Source organism: Globicephala melas, chromosome 10 (assembly GCF_963455315.2).
Source record: "Globicephala melas chromosome 10, mGloMel1.2, whole genome shotgun sequence".
In the NCBI taxonomy this organism is placed as follows: domain Eukaryota; kingdom Metazoa; phylum Chordata; class Mammalia; order Artiodactyla; family Delphinidae; genus Globicephala; species Globicephala melas.
In genome coordinates, this window is record NC_083323.1 from 71,600,869 (window position 1) to 71,626,711 (window position 25,843).

The 25,843-nt window shown below is 38.9% G+C and overlaps 1 protein-coding gene across 1 annotated transcript in view; it reads left to right on the forward strand.

The window, feature by feature from the left end:
• Positions 1–382: 382 nt before the first annotated feature.
• Positions 383–25,843, forward strand: part of SLC2A13 (solute carrier family 2 member 13) — a 430,471-nt gene continuing 405,010 nt past the window's right edge. The window contains exon 1 of the mRNA XM_030835390.2: positions 383–1,228. Within this exon, the coding sequence (XP_030691250.1) occupies positions 679–1,228 (550 nt within the window). The 5' untranslated portion in view covers positions 383–678. The remainder of the gene's footprint in view (positions 1,229–25,843) is intronic.

A 25,843-nucleotide genomic window follows, 5' to 3' on the forward strand; every position in this document is an offset into this window, starting at 1 on the left:
ATAAAAGTAAGTAAGGGTACTTGCTATATGCCATAACAGTATATTTTTTCCTAGGCCCTTTCCAGCCTTGGCCATCTTCAGGCTTTTATAAGGGGTTCTCTCCTTGCCTTTCCAAACCGTGCAATCATCGTAGGCGGTTTCTCCGGGGTCTGAAAGCCTAGTACCCGGCATTCAAACATTGGCTTGTTACCCAGTTGCGGCCCCCAAACTAGGGGGCTTAAAGCTGTAAGGATGCGAGAGCCACGTAAGAAGGAGCCTAGGTCAGAGGTCGCGATCGACCTGGGGGTGGGTTTTAGGGATCGGGGCGGGCTCAGGTTGGCCCCGCCCGGGGAGGGGGCGGAGCGTCTCCGGCCAGGCCCTGCCGGCTGGGGCTGCACGTGACCCGCGGCCCCACCTCCCGCTCGCTCTGCAGCGCCAGCTCGGCAGGCGCGGGGCGTGAGTCTCGAGTGAGACCCGCCAGGCTCCAACTCCGCAGCGCCGGGGCTCGGCGGGCAGCAACTTTCTCCCCGGAGCGGCCGCGGCGGCGGCGGCGGCGGCTGCTGCCGTGGCAGTCGGAGCGGGAGCCGGGAGGAGGAAGGCGGCGGCAGCGGTTCCTTGTGCCCGCTCGGGCTGTCTAGCCCTCCGAGACCGCCGGCCCGCGGAGCCTCGTCCCCCCGGGCAGCCCCGGGCCCCTGCCCTATGTCCCGCAAGGCAAGCGAGAATGTGGAGTACACGCTGCGGAGCCTGAGTAGCCTCATGGGCGAGCGGCGCAGGAAGCAGCAGGAGCCGGACGCGGCGAGCACGGCTGGGGAGCGCAGCCTCCTGGCGGCCGCCGAGTCCAGCGCCAGCCTGCAGGGCTCGGGCGGCGGCGGCGTCGGGGACCTGGAGCGCGCGGCGCGGAGGCAGTTCCAGCAGGACGAGACCCCCGCCTTCGTGTACGTGGTGGCAGTCTTCTCCGCGCTGGGCGGCTTCCTGTTCGGCTATGACACCGGGGTGGTGTCGGGGGCCATGCTGCTGCTCAAGCGGCAGCTCAGCCTGGACGCGCTGTGGCAGGAGCTGCTCGTGTCCAGCACGGTGGGGGCGGCCGCAGTCTCGGCGCTGGCTGGCGGGGCCCTCAACGGCGTCTTCGGCCGCCGCGCCGCCATCCTGCTGGCCAGTGCCCTCTTCACCGCCGGCTCCACGGTGCTGGCTGCGGCGAACAACAAGGAGACGCTGCTCGCCGGCCGCCTGGTTGTAGGGCTCGGCATCGGTGAGTTCCGGCTTGGCGAAGGGCGCGCGGGGGCCCCTGGCGACACCGCCCTTGACCCTGGTCGCTGTGTTCCTTTTGCCCCTTCGGGGTCCCCGTCGGATCTGGCCGGCTCCCGAGAATACTGCGCGTCTCTTGCTCTGCTCCGAGAGCCCATCTGTTTCTTAGTCCGGCCTCGCAGGCTCCCCCTAGGGTGGGGGTGGGGGTTCGCTGTAGTCTCTCCGGAGCCCACGAGGAATCTTCGATTTCCCACAGACAAGTGAATCAGCGTGATTGTTGTCTCTCTGAGCCCTTCCGGGAGCCCCGCGTATCACCGGCGTTGTCCTTGATCCAGCCCTACCTGATGCCTATCTAGAGCTTAGGAAGGAGGGTCTCTTTACTTTTCAGCATTGTCTCACCTTGTTTCTCCATTGCTAGACCGTTTCCTTTCCTAGGATTCCAAACTCCGAACCCAATCAGTCTTAAAAGTCACAGTAAGAGAATTTTTAAAGTTAATCAAGTCATCTGGACTCTATTTTTTGCTACTCCTCACTTTCCTTCTCTAGTCATTTATCTTTAGGGTGGAGTATTATTTTTTCTCCTCTTTTGCTGTTACTTTTTGTATTGCCCTTTGCTTTTCATTTTCTTCCCAAATGAATTCTTGCCTTTTCTGTTTCTCTGACTTTTCCCTTTAAATCTATATTCACCCATTCTCCTCTTTGTTTTGCCTCTCCTGCTTTCCCTTGGGTCATGTTCACTTCCTAAATTCATTTAGGAACTACTCGCCCTGTGGATAAATGCCTAGCAAGGTAGATGTTCGCAATTTACTTCCAAAATGAATGGATGTAGATTTCCTTGGCATTGATTTTTCACCCTGGTTGCTGAGCAGGGGAGGTGCAGTTGGTAAGTTCTTGGCAGATGGAAGCTATTTGGAATGTGCTTAGTGTTATTAGAAAACACTTTTGAGACAAAGTAGGGGGTTGAGACTTAAATCTCGCTAGTAGTTTTTCTAAGATGCGCCACTGATGCTTTTTTAATGTTGCCTTTCATAATTCAGTTATTTTGTTTCCTTTAGGGTGCTGTTAAAGTATTTCTTCCCTATGGCTAGGGATTGATGAAAGAGCCCTTTAGATCTTGGGCTCTTGATGATCTGTCCATTCACCACTTGTTTGACCTTTATGCTTTTTGCCTCTTCTCTGTAGGCTCTATGGGGGAGAGAGCCCCATTTATGCAACTCCACATGTAGGAACCATGGGCCTAAAACCTAACTCACTGCACTTTTATATCCAAAATCGGTTATTACTGACTTCCTTTTTGTTTGTGTATCTCACTGTTAATTGGGAAGCAGGACAAGCCTCTCAGTAAAATGTTGAGTTGGTGCATTAAAGTCCAAAATGACCAAAAAAGTACTGCTGAAATGAAAGCTCCCTGTACAGGAACTACCTGTGCTTTCAGGATTATTTTCTCAGAATTCTCTGCCTGGGATATCAGACTACCTTTTTTGTTTCTTCGGACATTGAAATAATGTAATTTTAGGTAGCAAGATTTGTTCAGTAAGACTGAATCTTATTTGTGATTTTGGAATTCAATACTGTTTTGCAGAGATCTCTAAATGAAGTTTCCTAGTGTTTAGCTATGGCACATACTGAATATTTGGGTATTATGTTTACTTTTTTATCTGATAGGAAAATTAACCCGCTGTTGTGTGTAAGGGCCCTTTCCAGATGTTGTGAGCAGAACAGTGAGGAGCATTTATATTTCAGTAAGAGTGGCAGGGCAGGACTAAAGCAAGGTAGAACTTGCTAATCTCCATAAGAAAGGATCACAGGGAGGGCTGATGAATTAAAAGAGGGTACCATTACCCCCAACAGAGGAAAGCCTAAGCTCTTCCAGATGGAAATGGTATGTTGATGAGTAGTATTTTGACAGTAGAAGTAAGGAAAGGACTTTCTAAGCCAGGGAATGAGTAAAGAAAGGAAACCATAGGCCATACGTGGGGAACCAGGTAGATGCAGCCAAGAGGATGAAGCCGGAGGTTAGATTGGAAAGGTTGGTGTGCAAGAACTGCATCTGTGTCTGTGGCACGTGGGCTGCTTGCCTGATAGTGCAGCCAGTTGAGACATGGTCCTGATAAAAAAGTAGTTAAATTTTTTTAAGTAACGGACTGTCTCATTCCAGGGGGAGCACCCCTTAGACTGGAAGCCCTGATACAAAGTTTCGTAAAAAGCCCTCCTCACTTATAAAGTGAAGAATGTTTTAAGATCGTAAACAGGTTTTCAAATAAGCCATATTAAACATCACCACCTTTCAAATTAGGATCTATGTGATGCATGTAATTGTACACATAAAACCCTTAAAACTCACAAAGATTACTAACCATTCAAAAAAGAAGTCACAAATATTTTTAGCTACAAGGAAATGGGTCCTAACATGAGCATGTTTTTAAGGATACAAATCAGTTTTGCTTGTTTAGTACACTAAATCTGAGTTTATTTCATGCTGTTTTAAGTAGTTTAATTTTATGTGTGGTCAGGAGTTTTGTTGTTCTTTTGATATTTAGTAAATGTTGAAGAATAACAAAATGTGTCTTCTGGTATATTTTTCAGACAAGTTTGCAATGGTAATTTCTTACTTCCACAGATTTACCTGTGGTAAATATAAGGGCCGGGAGGACAGGGTTTTTTATTCGTTTTGTTCACTAATGTACAATACTCCCAGCCTGTAGGAGGCACTGGTTGTACTTTTTGAATAAAATGAGTGAATGGTAAGCAGAAACATTAAAAAATTCTATTGCTGATAGGGTATTGCTCTAAGTTAGGATTGTCATTATTTTTTTAAGGGTATTATGAAATATTTGAAAGGCCATCTAAGGGTTTTAGTTTGTAATGGTTTAATTAAATCATTTATTTGTTTAACAAATGCAAATTAAGCTTCCATTATTGATTCTGTCAGTTTCGGAGTAGGCAGTAATTAGATAAAAATCCCACCCTGTAGGTGTTCATACTCTAATGGAACAGAAGGGCCAGCACCAAGCAATTAGGGACTTCCCTGGTGGCGCAGTGGTTAAGAATCTGCCTGTCAATGCAGGGGGCACGGGTTCTAGCCCTGGTCCGGGAAGATCCCACATGCCGCGGAGCAACTAAGCCCGTGCGCAACAACTACTGAGCCTACACTCTAGAACCTGCGAGCCACAGTTACTGAGCCCGCGTGCTGCAACTACTGAAGCCCACGCGCCTAGAGCCCGTGCTCCGCAACAAGAGAAGCCACCGCAATGAGAAGCCCGTGCACCGCAACAAAGAGTAGCCCCCCGCTCGACGCAACTAGAGAAAGCCCGTGTGTAGCACGAAGACCCAACGCAGCCAAAATAAATAAATAAATAAATATTTTAAAAAAGCAATTAAAATACAATAGAGGTTTCTCTAAGTGCCATGGGTAACACAGGATAATAGGCAATTGCATTTTTGGGGGGGAGGAAAATAGAACACATAATTAAGCAGGTTTTGTAGAAACGTATTTAAAATGGGGCTTGAAGGATGAGTAGGAGTTCAGCAGATTTACAGAGAGCCATGAAAGGAAATATTTAGTTAGTGCTTTAGTATAGACTAGGAGCCCTGCTGTTACTTTACATAGGTTATCTTATTTAATCCTTTTAGCTCTAGAAACAGGTCTCCTATTGCTGGATGCATACCTCATAGATACTGTGGGTTTGGTTCTACACCACCGAAATAAAGTGACTATTGCAATAAAGTGAGTTACACAAACACCCAGTGCATAAAAAGTTATATTTACACTATACTGTAGTCTATTGTGTACAAATAGTATTATGTCTAAAAAAATTGTACGTACCTTAATTTAAAAATACTTCACTGCTAAAAATTGTTAATCATCGTGTGAGTCTTCAGCTAGTAATCTTTGCGGGTGGAGGGTCTTGCCTCCATATTGATGGCTACTGACTGATCACGGTGGTGGTTGCTGAAGCCTGGGTGACTGTGGCAATCTCTTAAAATAAGACAACACTGAAGTTTGCTGCATCAGTTGCATCAGTTGACTTTCTTTCACAAATGATTTCTCTGTAGCATGCGATGCTGTTTGGATAGCATTTTACCTATAGTTAGAACTTCTTTCAAAATTGGAATCAATCCTCTCAAACACTGCCACTGATTTATCAACTAACTTTATGTATTGATAGTATTCTAAATCCGTTGCTGCCACTTCAACAGTCTTCACAGCATCTTCACCAGGAGTAGATTTCTTTTTGAGAAACCACTTTCTTTGCTTATCCGTAAGAAGCATCTCCTTATCCATGAAAGTTTTATCGTGAGATTGCAGCAATTCAGTCACATCTGCAGGCTCCACTTCTAATTCTGGTTCTCTTGCTGTTTCTACCACATCTGCAGTTACTTCCTCCACTGAAGTTTTGAACTCCTCAGTCAGAGTCATCATTAGAATCAACTTCTTCCAAACTCTTGTTAATGTTGCAAAATAGACCTCTAACTATGAATCACTGATGTTCTTAATGGCATCTGGAATGGTGAATCCTTCAGAAGGTTTTCAATTGACTTTGCGCGTATCCATCAGAAAAATCACTATATATAGCAGCTATAGCCTTACATAGGTATTTCTTAAATAATAAGACTTGAAAGTCGAAATTACTCTTGATCCATGAGCTGCAGAGTGGATATTGTGTTAGCAGGCATCAAAACAACATCAATCTCATACATCTCCATCAGAACTCTTGGGTAACCACGTGCATTGTCAATGAGCAGTAATATTTTGAAAGGAATCTTCTGAGCAGTAGGTCTCAATAGAGGGCTTCAAATATTCAGTAAACCGTGTTGTAAACAGACTTGCTGCCATCCAGGCTTTGTTCCATGCATAGAGCACAGACAGGGTAGATTTAGCCTAATTCTTAAGGACCCAGGGATTTTTATAATGGTAAATGAGCATTGGAGCCAGGCATTGACCTCTCTCTATCTATGGAAGTCCTAGAAGGGATCTTCTTCCAATATAAGGCTGTTTTGTCTGTGTTGAAAATCTATTGTTTAGTTGTAGCCACCTTCATTAATTATCTTTACTAGATCTTCTTGGTAACTTGCTGCAGCTTCAGCATCAGCTCTTGCTGCTTCCCCAGTACTTTTGTGCATGGAGTTCTTTCCTTAAACCTCATGAACCAACCTCTGCTAGCTTTAGACTTTTCTTTTGCAGCTTCCTCACCTCTCTTAGCCTTCGTAGAATTGAAGAGAGTTAGGCCCTTGCTCTGGACTAGGCTTTGGCTTAAGGAAATGTCGTAGCTGGTTTGATCTTCTGTCAGACCACTATAACTTTCTCTGTATTAGCAACAGGGCTATTTTGCTTTCTTATCATTTGTGTATTCGCTGGAGTAGTACTTGTAATTTCCTTCAACTTTGCCATCATCACAACTTGGCTTACTGGTGCAAGAGGCCTAGCTAGTGGCCTGTCTTGGCTTGAGACATGCCTTCCTCATTGAGCTTAATCATTTCTAGCTTTTCATTTAAAGTGAGAGACCTGTGACTTTTTTCGCTTTAACACTTAGAGACTGTTAAAAGTAGGGATATTAATTGGCTCAATTTAAATATTGTTGCCTCTCAGGGAAATAGGGAGGCCTGAGGACAGGGGGAGAGGGGCTGGGAAGCTGTTGGTTCCTGGAGCAGTCAGAACAAACAACATTTTTTGATTAAGTTCCCATCTTACATGGCTGCGGTTTGTGGTGCCCCAAAATAATTACATTAGTAACATCAAAGATCACTGATCACAGATCACCATAACAATTATAGTAATAATGAAAGAGCTTGAAATATTGTGAAAATTACTAAAATGTGACCCAGAGACATGAGCAAGTGAGCAAGTGCTGCTGGAAAAATGGTGCCAATAGACCTGCTCTCTGCGGGGTTGCCACAGACATTCAATCTGTAAAAAATGCAGTATCTTCAAAGCTCAATGAAACAAGGTATGCAATAAAACAAGGTGCAGCAGTTAAATGACAAGGTCACTGGTGTGAAATCAGAATTAAAAAAACAAAACCTCGGAGTCTTTTGCTCTTTGAATTATTGGGCATTTAAGTTAACAGCAAGAGTAAAGGCAGCAAAAAGTAAAAGCAGTATATGAAGCAAAAAGTGACTGAAGGGTGGTGATGGGTCAACCATGAAACTGGAATGATATTTTGCGGGGAGAGGTGTGGATTAGGCTGAGTAGGGTTTATTTGGTCTTGCCTATGCGGGGACAGTCTTTGGAGATTTCAGTTGTAAATGATATGATCAGATTAAACATCCCTTGACTTTTTTTTTTCCTTCTTCTTTAAACCATTTTGCTTTTAAACTCTTACTTTCTTCAACCTTTTGTCAACCCCCCCTGCAAAAAAAAAAAAAAAATTCAGGAGGCTGCAAATAAGAAAATAGTTTATTTGGGGTCTTAAGAATTGTGATTCAGGAGATTAAGATTCAGGTAACCCTGAAAGAGTGTTCCAAGGAAGAGAAAGAGTCAGGTAAAGACAAAGTCACGAGGTTGCTAAAAGTTGCCTGGTAAGAATTGTGATTTTCTCTGATGCAAGCCGGAAAATATCTAAAGGAATCAGTTGTTTTAGAGTAGGGGTCCAATAAGTATCTTGAGTTTCTGGCAGGTGTTCTGGGTGACTTCAGGTCCAAAGGTCAGATTCCATACAGGCTGAGAAATGCACTTTCTTAATGGCCTCCCAGCTCCGTTTAAGAGAGCTCTTTTACCAGTACTGACTCCATTTTGATTTTCCTTTCACACCTTGCCTCTTTCAATTTTGTAGTATGAGAAATCCTTTGCCGAGGTGGTTACTACCAGGTGGCCAAAACATGTGGTCATGAATTAGTGGAATAGGAAGAGTCAGTGTTCCCTTCAACAGAAATCTTTGAAAAATATAAAGATATCAAGCAGTAAAGTATAATTGTTCAATCTATAATTAGAATGTATAATTATATTAAATGAGTCATGTAACAGACGCATCAGAAATCGGGGGTGTTTGTTTTAGTTTAAGGGTTCAGTTTCCTTGACTAGTTACAATAAAATCAGCTTATTGAGTACCCATTTTGAAAATGGCATATTTCAGGTTTTGGTTTCACTAGAGGTTCCTTTGGTTCCTCCGGTCTCTTATCCTTGACTTGAGTCCTGGGACCAGACTTTTGCCATTGTTCCTGCCCTACTACTTCTGACACCAAGCTTTTTTTTTTTTTTTTTTGGTAACAGATCCATATTTATTATATCAAACAACTATATCAAATAGACATCAACAAAAAGTCTTACTTTTAGTCAGTAATTATTATTAATAAGAATAGTCAGGTTCTGATATTGGGTTAGAAAAAAAGATTGAGAATATTTCACCTTATTTTCTCCGTAGTTTGTTTCACATATTCTCAGTGACCTGCATATAATGTCACATATACGAAATATATTCTTTTTTTTTTAACATCTTTATTGAGGTATAATTGCTTTACAATGGTGTGTTAGTTTCTGCTTTATAACAAAGTGAATCAGTTATACATATACATATGTTCCTATATCTCTTCCCTCTTGCATCTCCCTTCCTCCCACCCTCCCTATCCCACCCCTCCAGGCGGTCACAAAGCACCGAGCCGATAACCCTGTGCCATGCAGCTGCTTCCCACTAGCTATCTACCTTACGTTTGTTAGTGTATGTATGTCCATGCCTCTCTCTCGTCCTGTCACAGCTCACCCTTCCCCCTCCCCATATCCTCAAGTCCGTTCTCCAGTAGGTCTGTGTCTTTATAACTGTCTTACCCCTAGGCTCTTCATGACATTTTTTCCCCCTTAAATTCCATATATATGTGTTAGCATACGGTATTTGTCTTTCTCTTTCTGACTTACTTCACTCTGTATGACAAACTCTAGGTCTATCCACCTCATTACAAATAGCTCAATTTCATTTCTTTTTATGGCTGAGTAATATTCCATTGTATATATGTGCCACATCTTCTTTATCCATTCATCCGATGATGGGCACTTAGGTTGTTTCCATCTCCGGGCTATTGTAAATAGAGCTGCAATGAACATTGTGGTACATGACTTTTTGAATTTTGGTTTTCTCAGGGTATATGCCCAGTAGTGGGATTGCTGGGTCATATGGTAGTTCTATTTGTAGTTTTTTTTTTTTTTTTTTCACGGTACGCGGGCCTCTCACTGTTGTGGTCTCTCCCGTTGCGGAGCACAGGCTCCGGACGCGCAGGCTCAGCGGCCACGGCTCGCGGGCCCAGCCGCTCCGCGGCATGTAGGATCTTCCCGGACCGGGGCACAAACCCACGTCCCCTGCATTGGCAGGCGGACTCTCAACAACTGCGCCACCAGGGAAGCCCTATTTATAGTTTTTTAAGGAACCTCCATACTGTTCTCCATAGTGGCTGAACCAATTCACATTCCCACCAGCAGTGCAAGAGTGTTCCCTTTTCTCCACACCCTCTCCAGTATTTATTGTTTCTAGATTTTTTGATGATGGCCATTCTGACTGGTGTGAGATGATATCTCATTGTAGTTTTCATTTGCATTTCTCTAATGATTAATGATGTTGAGCATTCTTTCATGTGTTTGTTGGCAGTCTGTATATCTTCTTTGGAGAAATGTCTATTTAGGTCTTCTGCCCATTTTTGGATTGGGTTGTTTGTTTTTTTGTTATTGAGCTGCATGAGCTGCTTGTAAATTTTGGAAATTAATTCTTTGTCAGTTGCTTCATTTGCAAATATTTTCTCCCATTCTGACGGTTGTCTTTTGGTCTTTTTTATGGTTTCCTTTGCTGTGCAAAAGCTTTGAAGTTTCATTAGGTCCCATTTCTTTATTTTTGTTTTTATTTCCATTTCTCTAGGAGGTGGGTCAAAAAGGACCTTGCTGTGATTTATGTCATAGAGTGTTCTGCCTATGTTTTCCTCTAAGAGTTTGATAGTTTCTGGCCTTACATTTAGGTCTTTAATCCATTTTGAGCTTATTTTTGTGTATGGTGTTAGGGAGTGATCTAATCTCATACTTTACCTGTCCAGTTTTCCCAGCAACACTTACTGAAGAGGCTGTCCTTTCTACACTGTACATTCCTGCCACCTTTATCAAAGATAAGGTATCCAAATGTGCGTGGGTTTATCTCTGGGCTTTCTATCCTGTTCCATTGATCTATCTTTCTGTTTTTGTGCCAGTACCATACTGTCTTGATTACTGTAGCTTTGTAGTATAGTCTGAAGTCAGGGAGCCTGATTCCTCCAGCTCCGTTTTTCGTTCTCAAGATTGCTTTGGCTATTCGGGGTCTTTTGTGTTTCCATACAAATTGTGAAATTTTTTGTTCTAGTTCTGTGAAAAATGCCAGTGGTAGTTTGATAGGGATTGCATTGAATCTATAGATTGCGTTGGGTAGTAGAGTCATTTTCACAATGTTGATTCATCCAATCCAAGAACATGGTATGTCTCTCCATCTATTTGTATCATCTTTAATTTCTTTCATCAGTGTCTTATAATTTTCTGCATACAGGTCTTTTGTCTCCTTAGGTAGGTTTATTCCTAGATATTTTATTCTTTTTGTTGCAGTGGTAAATGGGAGTGGTTTCTTGATTTCTCTTTCAGATTTTACATCATTAGTATATAGGAATGCAAGAGATTTCTGTGCATTAATTTTGTATCCTGCTACTTTACCAAATTCATTGATTAACTCTAATAGTTTTCTGGTAGCATCTTTAGGATTCTCTATGTATAGTATCATGTCATCTGCAAACAGTGACAGCTTTACTTCTTCTTTTCCAATTTGGATTCCTTTTATTTGCTTTTCTTCTCTGATTGCTGCGACTAAAACTTCCAAAACTATGTTGAATAAGAGTGGTGAGAGTGGGCAACCTTGTCTTCTTCCTGATCTTAGTGGAAATGCTTTCAGTTTTTCACCATTGAGGATGATGTTGGCTGTGGGCTTGTCATATATGGCCTTTATTATGTTGAGAAAAGTGCCCTCTATGCCTACTTTCTGCAGGGTTTTTATCATAAATGGGTGTTGAATTTTGTCAAAAGCTTTCTCTGCATCTATTGAGATGATCATATGGTTTTTCTCCTTCAGTTTGTTAATATGGTGTATCACATTGATAGATTTGCGTATATTGAAGAATCCTTGCTTTCCTGGAATAAACCCCACTTGATCATGGTGTATGATCCTTTTAATGTGCTGTTGGATTCTGTTTGCTAGTATTTTGTTGAGGATTTTTGCATCTATGTTCATCAGTGATATTGGCCTGTAGTTTTCTTTCTTTGTGACATCCTTGTCTGGTTTTGGTATCAAGGTGATGGTGGCCTCGTAGAAGGAATTTGGGAATGTTCCTCCCTCTGCTATATTTTGGAAGAGTTTGAGAAGGATAGGTGTTAGCTCCTCTCTAAATGTTTAATAGAATTCACCTGTGAAGCCATCTGGTCCTGGGTTTTTGTTTGTTGGAAGATTTTTAATCACAGTTTCAATTTCAGTGCTTGTGATTGGTCTGTTCATATTTTCTATTTCTTCCTGATTCAGTCTTGACAGGTTGTGCATTTCTAAGAATTTGTCCGTTTCTTCCAGATTGTCCATTTTATTGGTATAGAGTTGCTTGTAGTAATCTCTCATGATCTTTTTTATTTCTGCAGTGTCTGTTGTTACTTCTCCTTTTTCATTTCTAATTCTATTGACTTGTCTTCTCCCTTTTTTTCTTGATGAGTCTGGCTAATGGTTTATCTATTTTGTTTATCTTCTCAAAGATCCAGCTTTTAGTTCTATTGATCTTTGCTATCGTTTCCTTCATTTCTTTTTCATTTATTTCTGATCTGATTTTTATGATTTCTTTCCTTCTGCTAACTTTGGGGTTTTTTTGTTCTTCTTTCTCTAATTGCTTGAGGGCAAGGTTAGGTTGTTTATTCGAGATGTTTCCTGCTTCTTAAGGTGGGCTTGTATTGCTATAAACTTCTCCCTTAGAACTGCTTTTGCTGCATCCCATAGATTTTGGGTCGTTGTGTCTCCATTGTCCTTTGTTTCTAGGTATTTTTTTATTTCCTCTTTGATTTCTTCAGTGATCACTTCGTTAAGTAGTGTATTGTTTAGCCTCCATGTGTTGGTATTTTTTACAGATCTTTTCCTGTAATTGATATCTAGTCTCATGGCGTTGTGATCGGAAAAGATACTTGATACAATTTCAGTTTTCTTAAATTTACCAAGGCTTGATTTGTGACCCAAGGTATGATCTATCCTGGAGAATGTTCCATGAGCACTTGAGAAAAATGTGTATTGTGTTGTTTTTTGATGGAATGTCCTATAAATATCAATTAAGTCCATCTTGTTTAATGTATCATTTAAAGCTTGTGTTTCCTTATTTATTTTCATTTTGGATGATCTGTCAATTGGTGAAAGTGGGGTGTAAAAGTCCCGTACTATGAATGTGTTACTGTCGATTTCCCCTTTTATGGCTGTTAGTATTTGCCTTATGTATTGAGGTGCTCCTATGCCGGGTGCATAAATATTTACAATTGTTATATCTTCTTCTTGGATCGATCCCTTGATCATTATGTAGTGTCCTTCTTTGTGTCTTCTAATAGTCTTTATTTTAAAGTCTATTTTGTCTGATATGAGAATTGCTACTCCAGCTTTCTTTTGGTTTCCATTTGCATGGAATATCTTTTTCCATCCCCTACTTTCAGTCTGTATGTGTCTCTAGGTCTGAAGTGGGTCTCTTGTAGACAGACACCAAGCTTTTTAAACCTGAAGACTCTAATTTCAAATAGGACACAAATTTGCAAACTCAATTTATTATATTCTATAGAGAATCTTATTTTCATGTCTTTACACAGTTACATTTTGTAAGTGTTTAGCAATATTGTACCTACAATCAAAGTTTTTAGGTGCGGTTAGGTAGAAAAGGATTGAAGGAGTGTGAATTTGCATGTTTTGCTTCATTTGATTTTTGTCTGGGACCTTGTGTCTCTCATGCATAACACACACACAAGGTTGTTGTGACAGGGCAGAGTATAAGAATGCTATCCTGTTATCATTGTTAGCATGTCCATAGCCAAAAAGCACGCAATGTAATTTCGACCTTTTTCCATAGTGTTGGCATTTACTGCTCATTGTAAGTGGTGATTTAGCACCTGTGTGGGGCATAGTAAAAAGGGTCTAAATTCAGATATTTACCAGTATCCAAAACGTTTACTGAGAATTGACTTGTTAATTTATACAGCACTGGGTTTGCTGAATTAATCTTAGATTTACACCAGTTTCTCCTCTGTCGGCCTCTGTTCTGGTACTTCCTCTACTGGAACACAGTTTGTAGCTGCTTATTGCAGCTTTTAATTGGTATGTTATGGCCTGTTGAGTAATATTTTTCAAAAATATATCAGTTTTATTCAAACAGCACTTTGAATTTTTATCCTTTAATGCAAAGCAAATGTAAAATCTTGTCTGATGAGAAAGTCATACTTTCTCAATACAATCTCAATACTGAGATTAATATCAATAAAGAATTTCATTTAAGGTACTCATAGAATCAGACAGATTTTTAAATAGTTAATCAGCTAGTGCTGATTTTTTTCTTTTTGTGACCAAGTTTGTTCCCTTCCCCACCCCCCATAATTTCTTTCAGTTTTATCTTTTTTTGTTTATTATCTGAATAATTATTTTCTTAACATCTTTATTGGAGTATATTTGCTTTACAATGCTGTTAGTTTCTGCTGTATAACAATCAGCTATATGTACACATATATCCCCATATCCCCTCCGTCATGTATCTCCCTCCCACCCTCCCTATCCCACCCCTCTAGGTGGTCACAGAGCACTGAGTTGATCTCCCTGTGTGATGCAGCTGCTTCCCACTAGCTACCTATTTTACATTTGGTAGTGTATATGTCAATGCTACTCTCTCACTTCGTCTCAGCTTACCCTTACCCCTCCCTGTGTCCTCAAGTCCATTCTCTATGTCTGCGTCTTTATTCCTGTCCTGCCCCTAAGTTCTTCAGAACCAATTTTTTTTTTTTAGATTCCATATATATATGTTAGCATATGGTATTTGTTTTTCTTTCTGACTTCACTCTGTATGACAGTCTCTAGGTCCATCCACCTCACTACAAATAACTCAATTTCATTTCTTTTTATGGCTGAGTAATATTCCATTGTATTTATGTGCCACCTAAGTGTCCATCGACAGATGAATGGATAAAGAAGATGTGGCACAGTTTTATCTTCTTTTAAAGCTGGATTTCTGTATTGGATTTATGTTCTTTACTGGTAATATTTGACATGTAAAGTAAAACTTGTTTGACTTCTTTGACTTTGTTTCCTTGTTTCATACATGTTAACAGTTTGTGTGCACTGCCCCACCCCGCTACCTCCACACTTTTATATCTGGTGGCATTGACATTGTAGACTTACAGTGAGAGTTATGACCTAATAATGTTTGCCTAGTAGTATTGCATTGTGCTCCTTGAGTGAGTTGTCAGTGAGATGACGTAAGTGTTAATGAGAGTTCTATGAAGTTGTTCATGTGACTTCTCTATAAAACATTTCTCTTTTTCATCCATCCATACTTCTCTCTTCTGTGTCTTAAGCTCAAAGTAAGAACACAGTCTGAGTTGACTCATTCACACTAATGTCTTTGGCTTTAACACCTCTAATGATGTAGAACCTGCTGGTAGATCTCAAATAGCAAGCAGTCTTTGCCATTTTTACTCAAAAGCACATAAAGCTATTTTTCTTTTTTCTTCCTGATTGAACTTGGTTCCTTTATACATCCTTCCCATCCTTCCTGTCTATAACTCTTTTCATTTTCTTACCTTTCTCTTTCCTTTGACCTTCAGAGTAAAGAGTAAGCAACACTTCTATAGAGAAAACTTTCATTGTCTGGAGAAAATATGTACTCAGAAGAAAACCCCAAAACATTTTCTGTATTTAAACTTTAACTTCCTTGGATGTATAGAGAAGAAAATAGCCAAGTTTTACAGATACTTCTAGACTCAAGTTGGGAGAGAGTACTGCATGCTTCATATTTAGGCCTTTTATTAAATATTAGCACCATTGTTTGGAATGATGTGGTCTGGCATATGTTTTAAAAGCCACACAGCAGAAGCCTCATTTCACAACAAGGCTGAGCGGTGTGATGGGGTACCCAGTGCCACAGTGCACAGTGGCATCATGGTGGCACCAGCATCCTTCTGTACTGATTTCAGCATCTCCCTGCTCTGTGCCAGAGGGAGTCTCCCCAGTCGCTTCAAGGCAGAATGTGAATTGGCAATCGATTTAGCGACCAGCGCCCTGGAAGTGATACCTAACATTTATTCAATGCTTACTCTGTGCCAGACAGTCTTCTAAACATTTTGCTTATATTCCCATAATTTTCATAATAACCCAGTGAGGTAATGCTATTACAGGCATACCTCATTTTTTTGTGCCTCACAGATAATTGTGCTTTTTACAAATTGAAATTTTGTGGCAATCCTGCATTGAGCAAGTCTGTCAGCACCATTTCTCCAAGAGCATTTGCTCACTTCATGTCCCTGTGTCACATTTTGGTAATTGTTGCAATATTTCAAACTTTAAAATTTTTATTATATTTGTTATGGTGATTTGTGATCAGTGATCTCTGTTACCATTGCAAAAGATTACGACTTGTTGGAGGCTCAGATGATGGTCAGTATTTTTAGCAATAAAGTGTTTTTTACTTAAAGTAGTACATTGAGTTTTTAGACTTACTGCTGCTTTGCTGTTTTGCAATATTTGCTTCATTGTGGTGGTCTGGAACTGAACCTGCAACGTCTTGGAGGTATGCCTGTATCTTCTTTTAAAGAAGAGGATATTTAGGTGAAAAGAGATGACGTAACTTTCTCATGGTCACAAAGCTCCTGAGTGGTGGAGCCAGAGATCGCTCCCAAGAGGTCTGGCTTCAGAGTCTGTCCGTGCTCAACTGTTTTGTAACTCTGTCGCTTCTCCCTGAAAATAGCATAACTGTTTTTTTACCATGATATATTATTGTGAGAGTTAATTATAAAATATAAAATTTTTAAATGAGTTTTTCAAGAACATGGCCACGGCATGTCAAGGAATGACAATGAGAAAAGCAAAGCTTAGAGGTTAGAACATCTCTTTCCTTTGCTCAGAGCTTGTGAACAGGGATGCCTATAATCAGAGCTGCTGTGTTACACAACTCCAGGAGGCTCATGCACACTGTATTCACCCTTGAGGGGGTATATTCACATGGGATATGGTGAAAGTGGGGCCTCCTGGAGTTGGACAGCACAGAGGTATTGCCTATGATACAGCAACTAAAATTAAAAACTGCTGCTTTTCCCTTTAAGTTCCTGTTCTCTCTGTTTAGAATGAGCTTTTCCATGACATTCTCTCTACCCCTTGTCCCAAAGCTATTTACTGAGTGATGACTTTGTTGGGTGTTGGAGAGAGAAAGATAAAACTAGTCCCTGTTCTTCAGAGACCTGTCTAGTTGGGGAGAGACAAACATGAGAGCACAGTAACAGGTTCTTAATCCTACAATAGAAGTATCTATAGGTTGTTTACTCATCCTTCCAGGTTCAGCTTTATCGTGAAAGCTTTCTTAGTTGGCTTCTGCTAAACATTGGCACTTTCTCTGAAGCAACTCATGGCCTTTAACTGCGTTATTCCTTATAATATATATATCTTTTTGGCTGTGACTCATCTCCCCTGGTAGAACAGAAACTCATGGGGTTAGGTAATTCGGTATTAATAGTATTTGTGTCTTTTACTGCGCTGAGTTACACACTGTTTATATATTAAGCTCTTAAATATGTAGCAAACTAATGAGTACATAAAAGTAATACCCAAAAGAACATTGCTGTAGTTGAACACTAGAAGGCTCAGGTACATACTTAATTGCTGCACTGTTAATTCAGAAATGGGACTAACTGGTGGTGAAGCTTGAGCCCTCTGGATTCACACTGCCTGGGCTCACACCCTGGCTGGCCACTTACTACCTGGGTGATTATGTCAAGTCTTGTGCTTCAGTTTCCTCATCTGTAGAATGGCGATAAGACCTTCCTCCTAGGGTAGTTAAGAGGATTAAATGAGTTCGTATTTATAAAAGTGCTTTTAAAGTGCCTGGCAAAGTAAAGCATCAGTGTTTGTTAAACATTCACACATAAGATGTGTAACCTTGGGCATTTACCACTGTGTGCCTCAATTTCCATGTCTGTAAAATGAGTGTTATGATAGCGCTTAGAAAATAGCATTGTTGTAGAAATTAAATAAGCTAATTCATGTAAAACTATCTGGCTATCAATAAATGGTAGTTCTTGATCATTGCTTTAACACCTTTTGCAATCAATGGAATTAAATTATCCTTAGATTTTTATGTTTATCATAACTAGTAACAGATGAGTAAAAATTCCATAATATAAATCGAACAGTCAAACTTGAAAGAATGAGTAGTTTAAAAGCGGGGCAGTATTCTTTCTTTCAAGTGTTCAGTTATATTATGTAAAATTTATTTTCCAGCAAGACAGATGAAGTTTTGAACTGGATCTTGAAGAAAGTTACAAAAATTAGTTATTTGAGAGAAGGGTACATTTCTGGTGGGGGAAGGGGGCAGTGATAAATGTAAAGCATTGAGGAAAGTAGGCAGCTTTTCTTGGCTAGGTGGAGGGGTTGAATAAGAAAGTAAAAACGTGAACCTGTTTGTTAGAGCTAGTAGTAAGGAACCAGTTGGAGCTGTGATATTAGCTCTATCTTGTAATGTAGTATTTTGTATGCCTGCTTACAGGCAAAATAGTTCAGTTCTCAGTGGAAAAGATATATCTGCCTTTTTAGAGGCAAAGAATGAATAGTGTTAGTAAAACTTGAAAAATAATAGTTTTGGAATAAAAAATTTTAATAATGGAAACTTTCATATAAAACTTCATTATCATGTTTTTGGGCCTAGTTTATAACTCCATGTCAGGAACTCATTGTGTACAACATAGCAAGAAAATTGGAAACGAAAATCCTGTGCATAGTTTTTATAAGGACTAAACATTAACCATTTAATGTTTGCTTAGCAACTGCTTGTAGTTTTGAAAGAAAAATACAGTGACTGAAAATAAGTTGCAACTATGTCTAACAGTAGATTTCAAAGATTCTTGAAATATAGTCATTATTAGAAATTAACATCAACATAAAATTTGAAGCAGTACTGCTGTGTCTACCTAATTCTAATGTTTACTATAAAATCGTAAAGAAAATGGCTTCTAGAACTCCTCTCTCTACTATTTTTGGGAGCATAAGTATAGTCAGTGTAATGTGGCCCTCCGTGATTTTGTAGATAGGATAGTATGTGTATCTGGACTATCTCGGAAGCCATGCAGGGCCCCTCCTGCCCACCTGGCAGTTAAGTTGGTGAGGCCGGAAAACGTACAAAAAACACACAAAGCCAAAAACTATTCAAGTTCTTGGTCATGTCTCTTGAAAGCAAGCTTGTTTCTTATAAAATTCTTATAAAATCTTACAAAATCTTTCATTGTATTCTTATAAAATCTTATAATTCTTATAAATTCTTTCATTATAAAAATTCTTATAAAATCTTTCATTATATTCATTCCTATGTTAGGAAAATATTTAGAATTTTTAAGAGTTTACTATTCCTTCCTCTACTTGTTTGTCCTTTTTAAATGATTTTTTAAGTTAAAATTCATCCAGTACTGCAAAGAACATAGAATTCTAACAGTTTGTCATTTTTCCTTGAATACCCTTTATCTGTGAAAATTCGTAATCTTCGTTGCTTGGGATATGATGCTTACTTAAAGGTAGCTTAATAGAGGTATTGTAAAAAGTCAAAATATGGTAGGTCCTAAAACAGAGCCCATTCTTTATGCCTATGTGTGTACGTTTTTTATGTGCATTTACTCATTAACCAAGAAGGTTAGTACTTTCCTTAGTTTAAGAGTGAATTAAAGGAGTGCAAAGAGGTTAGGTAAATTAGTACTGTTAGTGACAGTGCTGAGATTCAAATCCAGGTTTCTGATCAAGAACCAATGTGTGCCTTACCTCTCCACTATGTGATAAATGCAGTTTTTGATTGTGAAAGCTAAGTATAGTTATAATGATATTTCCTAGGTTAGTACATGTATGTATACATATATGTGTGTATAAAATATATAATATATATGTTTTATGTGGTATAATAATATATTATTAAAAGCAGAAAAGAGGTGAACAGAACAGAATAAAAACTTCAGCAGTAGATCCAACTATTTGTAAAAGTTTCATATTGAACGAGTCAGATAAGATAATAGGGAAAAGACAAATATTAAAAACAACTGAGAAAAAAAAGTGTGAAGAAAAATAATGTAAATGCAATTTGATCTCATATTCTCATTAATACCATATTGGTTTAAGAATATAAGTTTAAAAAAATAGGAACATTAACAAATTGGAGAATAAAAATCATTTGATCATCTCAGTAGATGCAGAAAAAGCTTTTGACAAAATTCAACATTCATTTATGATAAAAACTCTCCACAAAGTGGGTATAGAGGGAACATACTTCAACATAATAAAGGCCATATATGACAAACCCACAGCTAACATCATACTCAACAGTGAAAAGCTGAAAGCATTTCCTCTAAGATCAGGAATGAGACAAGGATGCCTACTCTCACCACTTTTATTCAATATAGTATTGGAAGTCCTAGCCACAGCAGTTGGACAAGAAAGAAATAAAAGAAATCCAAATTGGAAAAGAAGTAAAACTATTACTGTTTGCAGACGGTATGTTACTATACAAAGAAAGTCCTAAAGATGCCACCAAAAAACTAGTAATGGCTCATCAACGAATTCAGTAAAGTTGAAGGCTACAAGATTATACAGAAATCTGTTGCTTTTCTATACACTAATAATGAACTAACAGAAAGAGAAATTAAGAAAGCAATTCCATTTAGCATCACATCAAAAAGAAAATACCTAGGAAGTCTAAGGAGGTGAAAGACGCATACTCAGAAAACTATAAGACACTGATGAAAGAAATTGAAGATGACACAAACAGATGGAAAGATATAATGTATTTAAAAGAATTAATATTGTTAAAATGACCGTGCTACCCAAGGATATCTACAGATACATTGCAATCCCTATCAAAATACCAATGGCATTTTTCACAGAACTAGAACAAATAATTTTAAAATTTGTATGGAAACACAAAAGACCCTGAATACCCAAAGCAATCTTGAGGAAAAAAAACAGAGCTGGAGGTATTGTGCTGCCTGAGCTCAGACTATACTACGAAGCTACAGTCATCAAAACTGTCCAGAACTGGCACAGAAACAGGCACGTAGATCAATGGAACAGAATAAAGAACCAAGAAATAAACCTACACACTTGTGTTCAGTTAATCTATGACAAAGGAGGCAAGAAAACAGTCTCTTGAGAAAAGACCATCTCTTCAATAAGTGGTGTTGGGAAAACTGGATAGCTACATGTAAAAGAATGAAATTAGAACATTTTCTCACACCATGTACAAAAATAAACTTGAAATGGATTAAAGGCCTAAATGTAAGACCAGAAACCATAAAACTAGAAGAAAATATAGGCAGAACACTCTTTGACATGAATCATACCAGTGTTTTTTTGTATCTGTCTCCTAACGCAAAGGAAATAAAAGCAAAAGTAAAGTAATGAAACCTAATTAAACTTAAAATCTTTTGAACAGCAAAGGAAACCATCAACAAAACAAAAAGACAACATACTGAATGGGAGAAATTATTTGCAAATGATATGACCGATAAGGGGTTAGTATTCCAAAATACATAAACAGCTCCTACAACTCAATATCAAAAAAAAAAACAACCCAATTAAAAATGGGCAGAAGACCTGAATAGACCTTTTTCCAAAGACGACATACAGATGGCAAACAGGCACACGGAAAGATGCTCAACGTCACTAATCATCAGAGAAATGCAAATCAAAACCACAATGAGATATCACCCACACCTGTCAGGATGGCTATCATCAAAAAGACCACAAATTACAAAACTTGGCGAGGATGTGGAGAAAAGGGAACCCTTGTATACTGTTGGTGCCAATGTAAATTGGCGCAGTCACTATGGAAAACAGTATGGAGAGTCATTTAAAAACTAAAAATAGAACTTTCATATGATCCAGCAGTTTCACTCCTGGGTGTATATCTGAAGAAAATGAAAACACTAGTTCGAAAAGATACATGTACCTCAATGTTCATAGCAGCATTATTTATAATAGCCAGTATATGGAAATATTCTAAGTGTTCATTGACAGCTGAGTGGATAAAGAAGATGTGGTATATATGTACAATGGGATACTACTCAGCCATAAGACAGAATGAAATTTTGCCATTTGCAACAACATGTATGGACCTGAAGGGTATTATGCTTAGTGAAATAAATCAGGCAAAGATAAATACTGTATGTCATCACTTATTGGTAGAATCTAAAAAATAAGTGAATATAACAAAATAGAAACAGACTCACAGATATAGAGATCAAACTAGTGGTTACCTGTAGGGAGAGAGAAGCTGGGAGGGGCAAGATCGGATTAAGAGGATTCTTGATTAAGAGGGGATTAAGAGGTTCAAACCACTATCTATAAAATAAATAAGCTACAAGGATATATTGTACATTACAGGGAATATAGCCAATATTTCATAATAACTCCAAATGGAGTATAATCTAAAAAAATTTTGAATCACTGTGTTGTACACCTGAAATAATAATTGTAAATCAACTATACCTCAATAAAAAAAAGTGTTAAATGTCATCAAAATTAAAAAAATAGGAATGGAGTGATTTTCTTTTATCTGTGTCAGTGACATGGTTCTTTATATTATAATTTTTAAAACCTCCAATCAGGTTTTAAAAGCAAATGACAGATTGGAAAAATATTGTGGTACATTTATTTACCTAAAACTAAATATATTTATGCTCAAAGCATATTAAGTAGACTATTCACAGCAAGAGAAAATGTAATTAGTGAATAAACTCTTGGGAAAGTGTTAAACCTTGTTAAAAATTAGAAGTGAAAATTAAGATAACATTGTACTTAGTAAATTAGCAAATTAGAAAACACTCAGTGTTGTACCCTAGGAAGAGATTTTTCTGCTTTAAAATATATTGGGATAATTTTCTTTAGAGAATATTCTAGATAATAGCCAGGCATATTTGTCATGTTTCATGCATTAATTCTTTTGTTCATGAATTGAACAAACCTATTTTGAATTACTCATATATTTTAGATACCAATGTAAATACTTGGAATGTGGAAGTTAATCCAGTGAGGTGTATGCTCTTGGGGTTCACTTTGATCAGATATTCTTTGATCTGGAAATTTCGCTTTAGGGATTACAATATAAAGAAATAAAATAACTCATTTTGCATAAAGATATTTATAGATGTATACAATGCAATTTTTTAAAAACTTGTGGGGAAATCTCCAAGTGCCTAGTGACTGGGAAATGATTATGTAGACCATGGTATAAAGAGGAACATTGCATTACTGTTAAAATGAAAACGCGGACCTGAGATACATATAAATCCACAAATAAATCCAAAGAATAGAACCTAGTTGTGTGGATACACTGGTTACAGTTATCTAAAAAGTTATGGCTGGACATAGAGTTCGGAAGAAGGCATAAAATTGTATATATAATTTACCTATGACAAAATGGACTTTATATTTCATTTTTTTACTATTTCCTTTATATTTGTCATGATAACTGTACGTGGATTTCAGATTTTTGTTTTAAAATACACAGACACATATATAACAAGACTCCAGCAATAGAATATTTTTACAAATGAAATTTTACCTTTATTTTGTGGAATGACCTTTTTAAGAAATGATGACAAAAATATAAAGACTAATCATATGAAAGTTGCATGGTTGTATTTTTTTCTCCCAATTTTTAACTCATTGCATAAATTAGCAAGACCTCATGATGTATCATGCACATTTTTTTTAATCTTTTTTTTTTTTAATGAATCCCAGGAAAGAATCTTGCTTACTTTATCACTATGAAAAATAGAAACAATAAGAATGATGGTGTCCATCCCCAAACTCCCTCATCTCCTTCATGTTTCTTCAGATGTCACTGCCTACACTGTCCAGAGGTTCTGTCTTCCACTGTTCTTGCTCCTGGCCAAAGCCAGCCCCTCTACTTGTGTCTGAGAGCTCATCCCTTCTCTCCTATTCAAAGCTATCATTCCAGCTATTTCCCCCTTTCTTTTATAAATTTCTCTTTCTTCTGGATCATTCCCATAAGCATGCTGTTATTTTTGCCATCTGAAAAAAAAAAAAAACCTTTCTACCTCACTTCATCTTTCAGTTACTATCACATTTATCTCCTTTATCTCCTTTTCTTACACAAAACAGTTGCCTATGGCAATTCCTTCTCTTCAGTTCCTCTCTTTCCATTTTTTTGTTACCCCCTGCCCAGGCAGGATTTTGCCCTTACAATTCTACCAACGTTGCTCTTGTCAAGATTCCATGCCCTCTGTGTTGCTCAGTCCAAGGGCAGTTTTCAGTCCTCATCCTGTTTGACCAGTCGAAGGCATTTGACACAGGAAATCATGACTTTGTGAAGTACTTTCGTTGGCTTCTTGGACACCACACTGTCCTGGATTTTCCTTAGGCTGTTCATTCTCAATGGGCTTTGCAGATTTTTCCTCATCTCCCACACCTCTTTAACTTTGGCAAGCCCCAGGGATCACTCCTTGGAGCTCTCCTCCTCTGCGTTTGCATTCACACTGTGGGTGATCAGATCATCTCATTGGGATGCCTTCTGTGTGCTGACAACTCCCAAATCTAGATCTCAGCCCAGACCTCTCTCCAGATCTCTAGACTCCTATCCACAGCTTCTCACCCAGGTTCCTGCTTTGCCCACCATCTTCCACATACCAGGTAAGGGCATCCTTCCTGGTGTTTGGGTCAAAAGCCTTGGAGTTGTCCTTAACTCTCATGCCCCACATTCAATCTGCCAGGAACTCCTCTGAATCTATATTCTTATGAGTATATAACTGTAATTAGCTTCTAATTATATCTAGACTCTGTTTCTCATCACTTCCACTGCTATTCACCCTGATCCAAAATGCCATCTCTCACTTGGAGCATTGCAAACTCTCCTAATACTTCACTTTGTCTTTTTCTTGACCCTTTTGCTACTTTTTCTCCACATGACAGCCAGAATGATTCTTACATAAATAGGATTATTCCAGTTCACTACTACTCATAGTGCTGCCCTTAGTAGCTCCCCATCTCACTCAGAGTAAAAGCCAGTGGTCTGCAGTGCTGTAGTATTCTTGCCTTTCCCCTCTCCTCCTGTGATCTTACTTATCCTTCTCCCTACTCCTGCTGCAGCCACCCTGGCCTCTAGGAACAAACAAGTCAACCTCCCAGGCCTTTGCAAGGACTGTTTCCTCTGCTAAGAAAGCACTCTCCAGATATCCACTTCAGTCCCTCATCTTTGCATTTCCTAAAATGTCTCTTAGTGAGTTCTTCCTTAATCTCTCTGCTTAAAGTTTCAGCCCCTCCCACTGGCATTCCCTATTCTCTTTTTAAAAATTTCTTATTTTCTTGCTCTGTTTTTTCACCCTGTTTTATTTTTCTCTATGATACTTTTCACTAAGTGATATTTATGTTACATATTCTTTCCCTCCACTAGAATGTAATCCTCATGAAGGCAGGTTTTTATTTTTCTGTTTTGTTTACTCCTGTTCCATGAGTACATAGTATAGTATGTGTCACACAGCAGACATTCAATAAGTGCTTAATGAGTAGATGAAAACTAAAACTGTGTAACCCTGGTGAGTAATTTTTGAGCTGAGATTGGATTATCTGTGTATCAGGGATATTGTAGGAAGTGTGTGCAGTGGGTAGAGGTAATGTTCTCTAGGGTTGCTTCTGACTCAAGTCTGCGGTTTCAAACTTTTTAAAGTAGTTGGGAAAAAACATTAATTTTAGGTTCAATTAAGACATTTACAAGTCTTATATTGTTCTCAGTACCTGGGTCAAAAGCAGATCTCTTCATCAGTCTTGCGAGTCCAAAAAAATAGAAGTTGATTCATGTATGAAAAATGACAGCGTCTCAGGGATGAATTTACAGTAACTACATTGACGTACAATGGTGAAATCAACTGGCATGCAAACTTATTACGTGATGCATGTCCTTTTCAGATGGTACTAATGCTCTAATGTCTCTTATCTTTCCTCACAGGGAGATTGGTGGGAAGAAAGATTATGATTCAAATAGTTGCATCTTTAAAGTTGGACCCAGAATTAAAATAAGATGGGAAGGGGTGTTGGAGAGTCATATTTCACTCAGACTATAAAAGAGACCTGGTCTCTTTTCCCTGACGTTCAGTCATCTCTGTGATAACTCCAGTTTTCAAAGTTCATTGAATCTTTCTCCTGGAGAAAGATCCATACTGGATATGGAATTTGAAATCTTCTCTTGTTCTCTTCTTAGTGCTCAATCTGAATTTCATAAAAGACACTATTTTCCACTTATGGGTTTGCTTATAAATTTAGGGGACAAAACATATATGTAAGTGTATTATGATGTGATAAATGTTAAAAGAGGGTATTAAATGTATGGAATTTAAAAAATAAGTATCATGACCTTGAGGTTGCTCTGATTCTTAAAT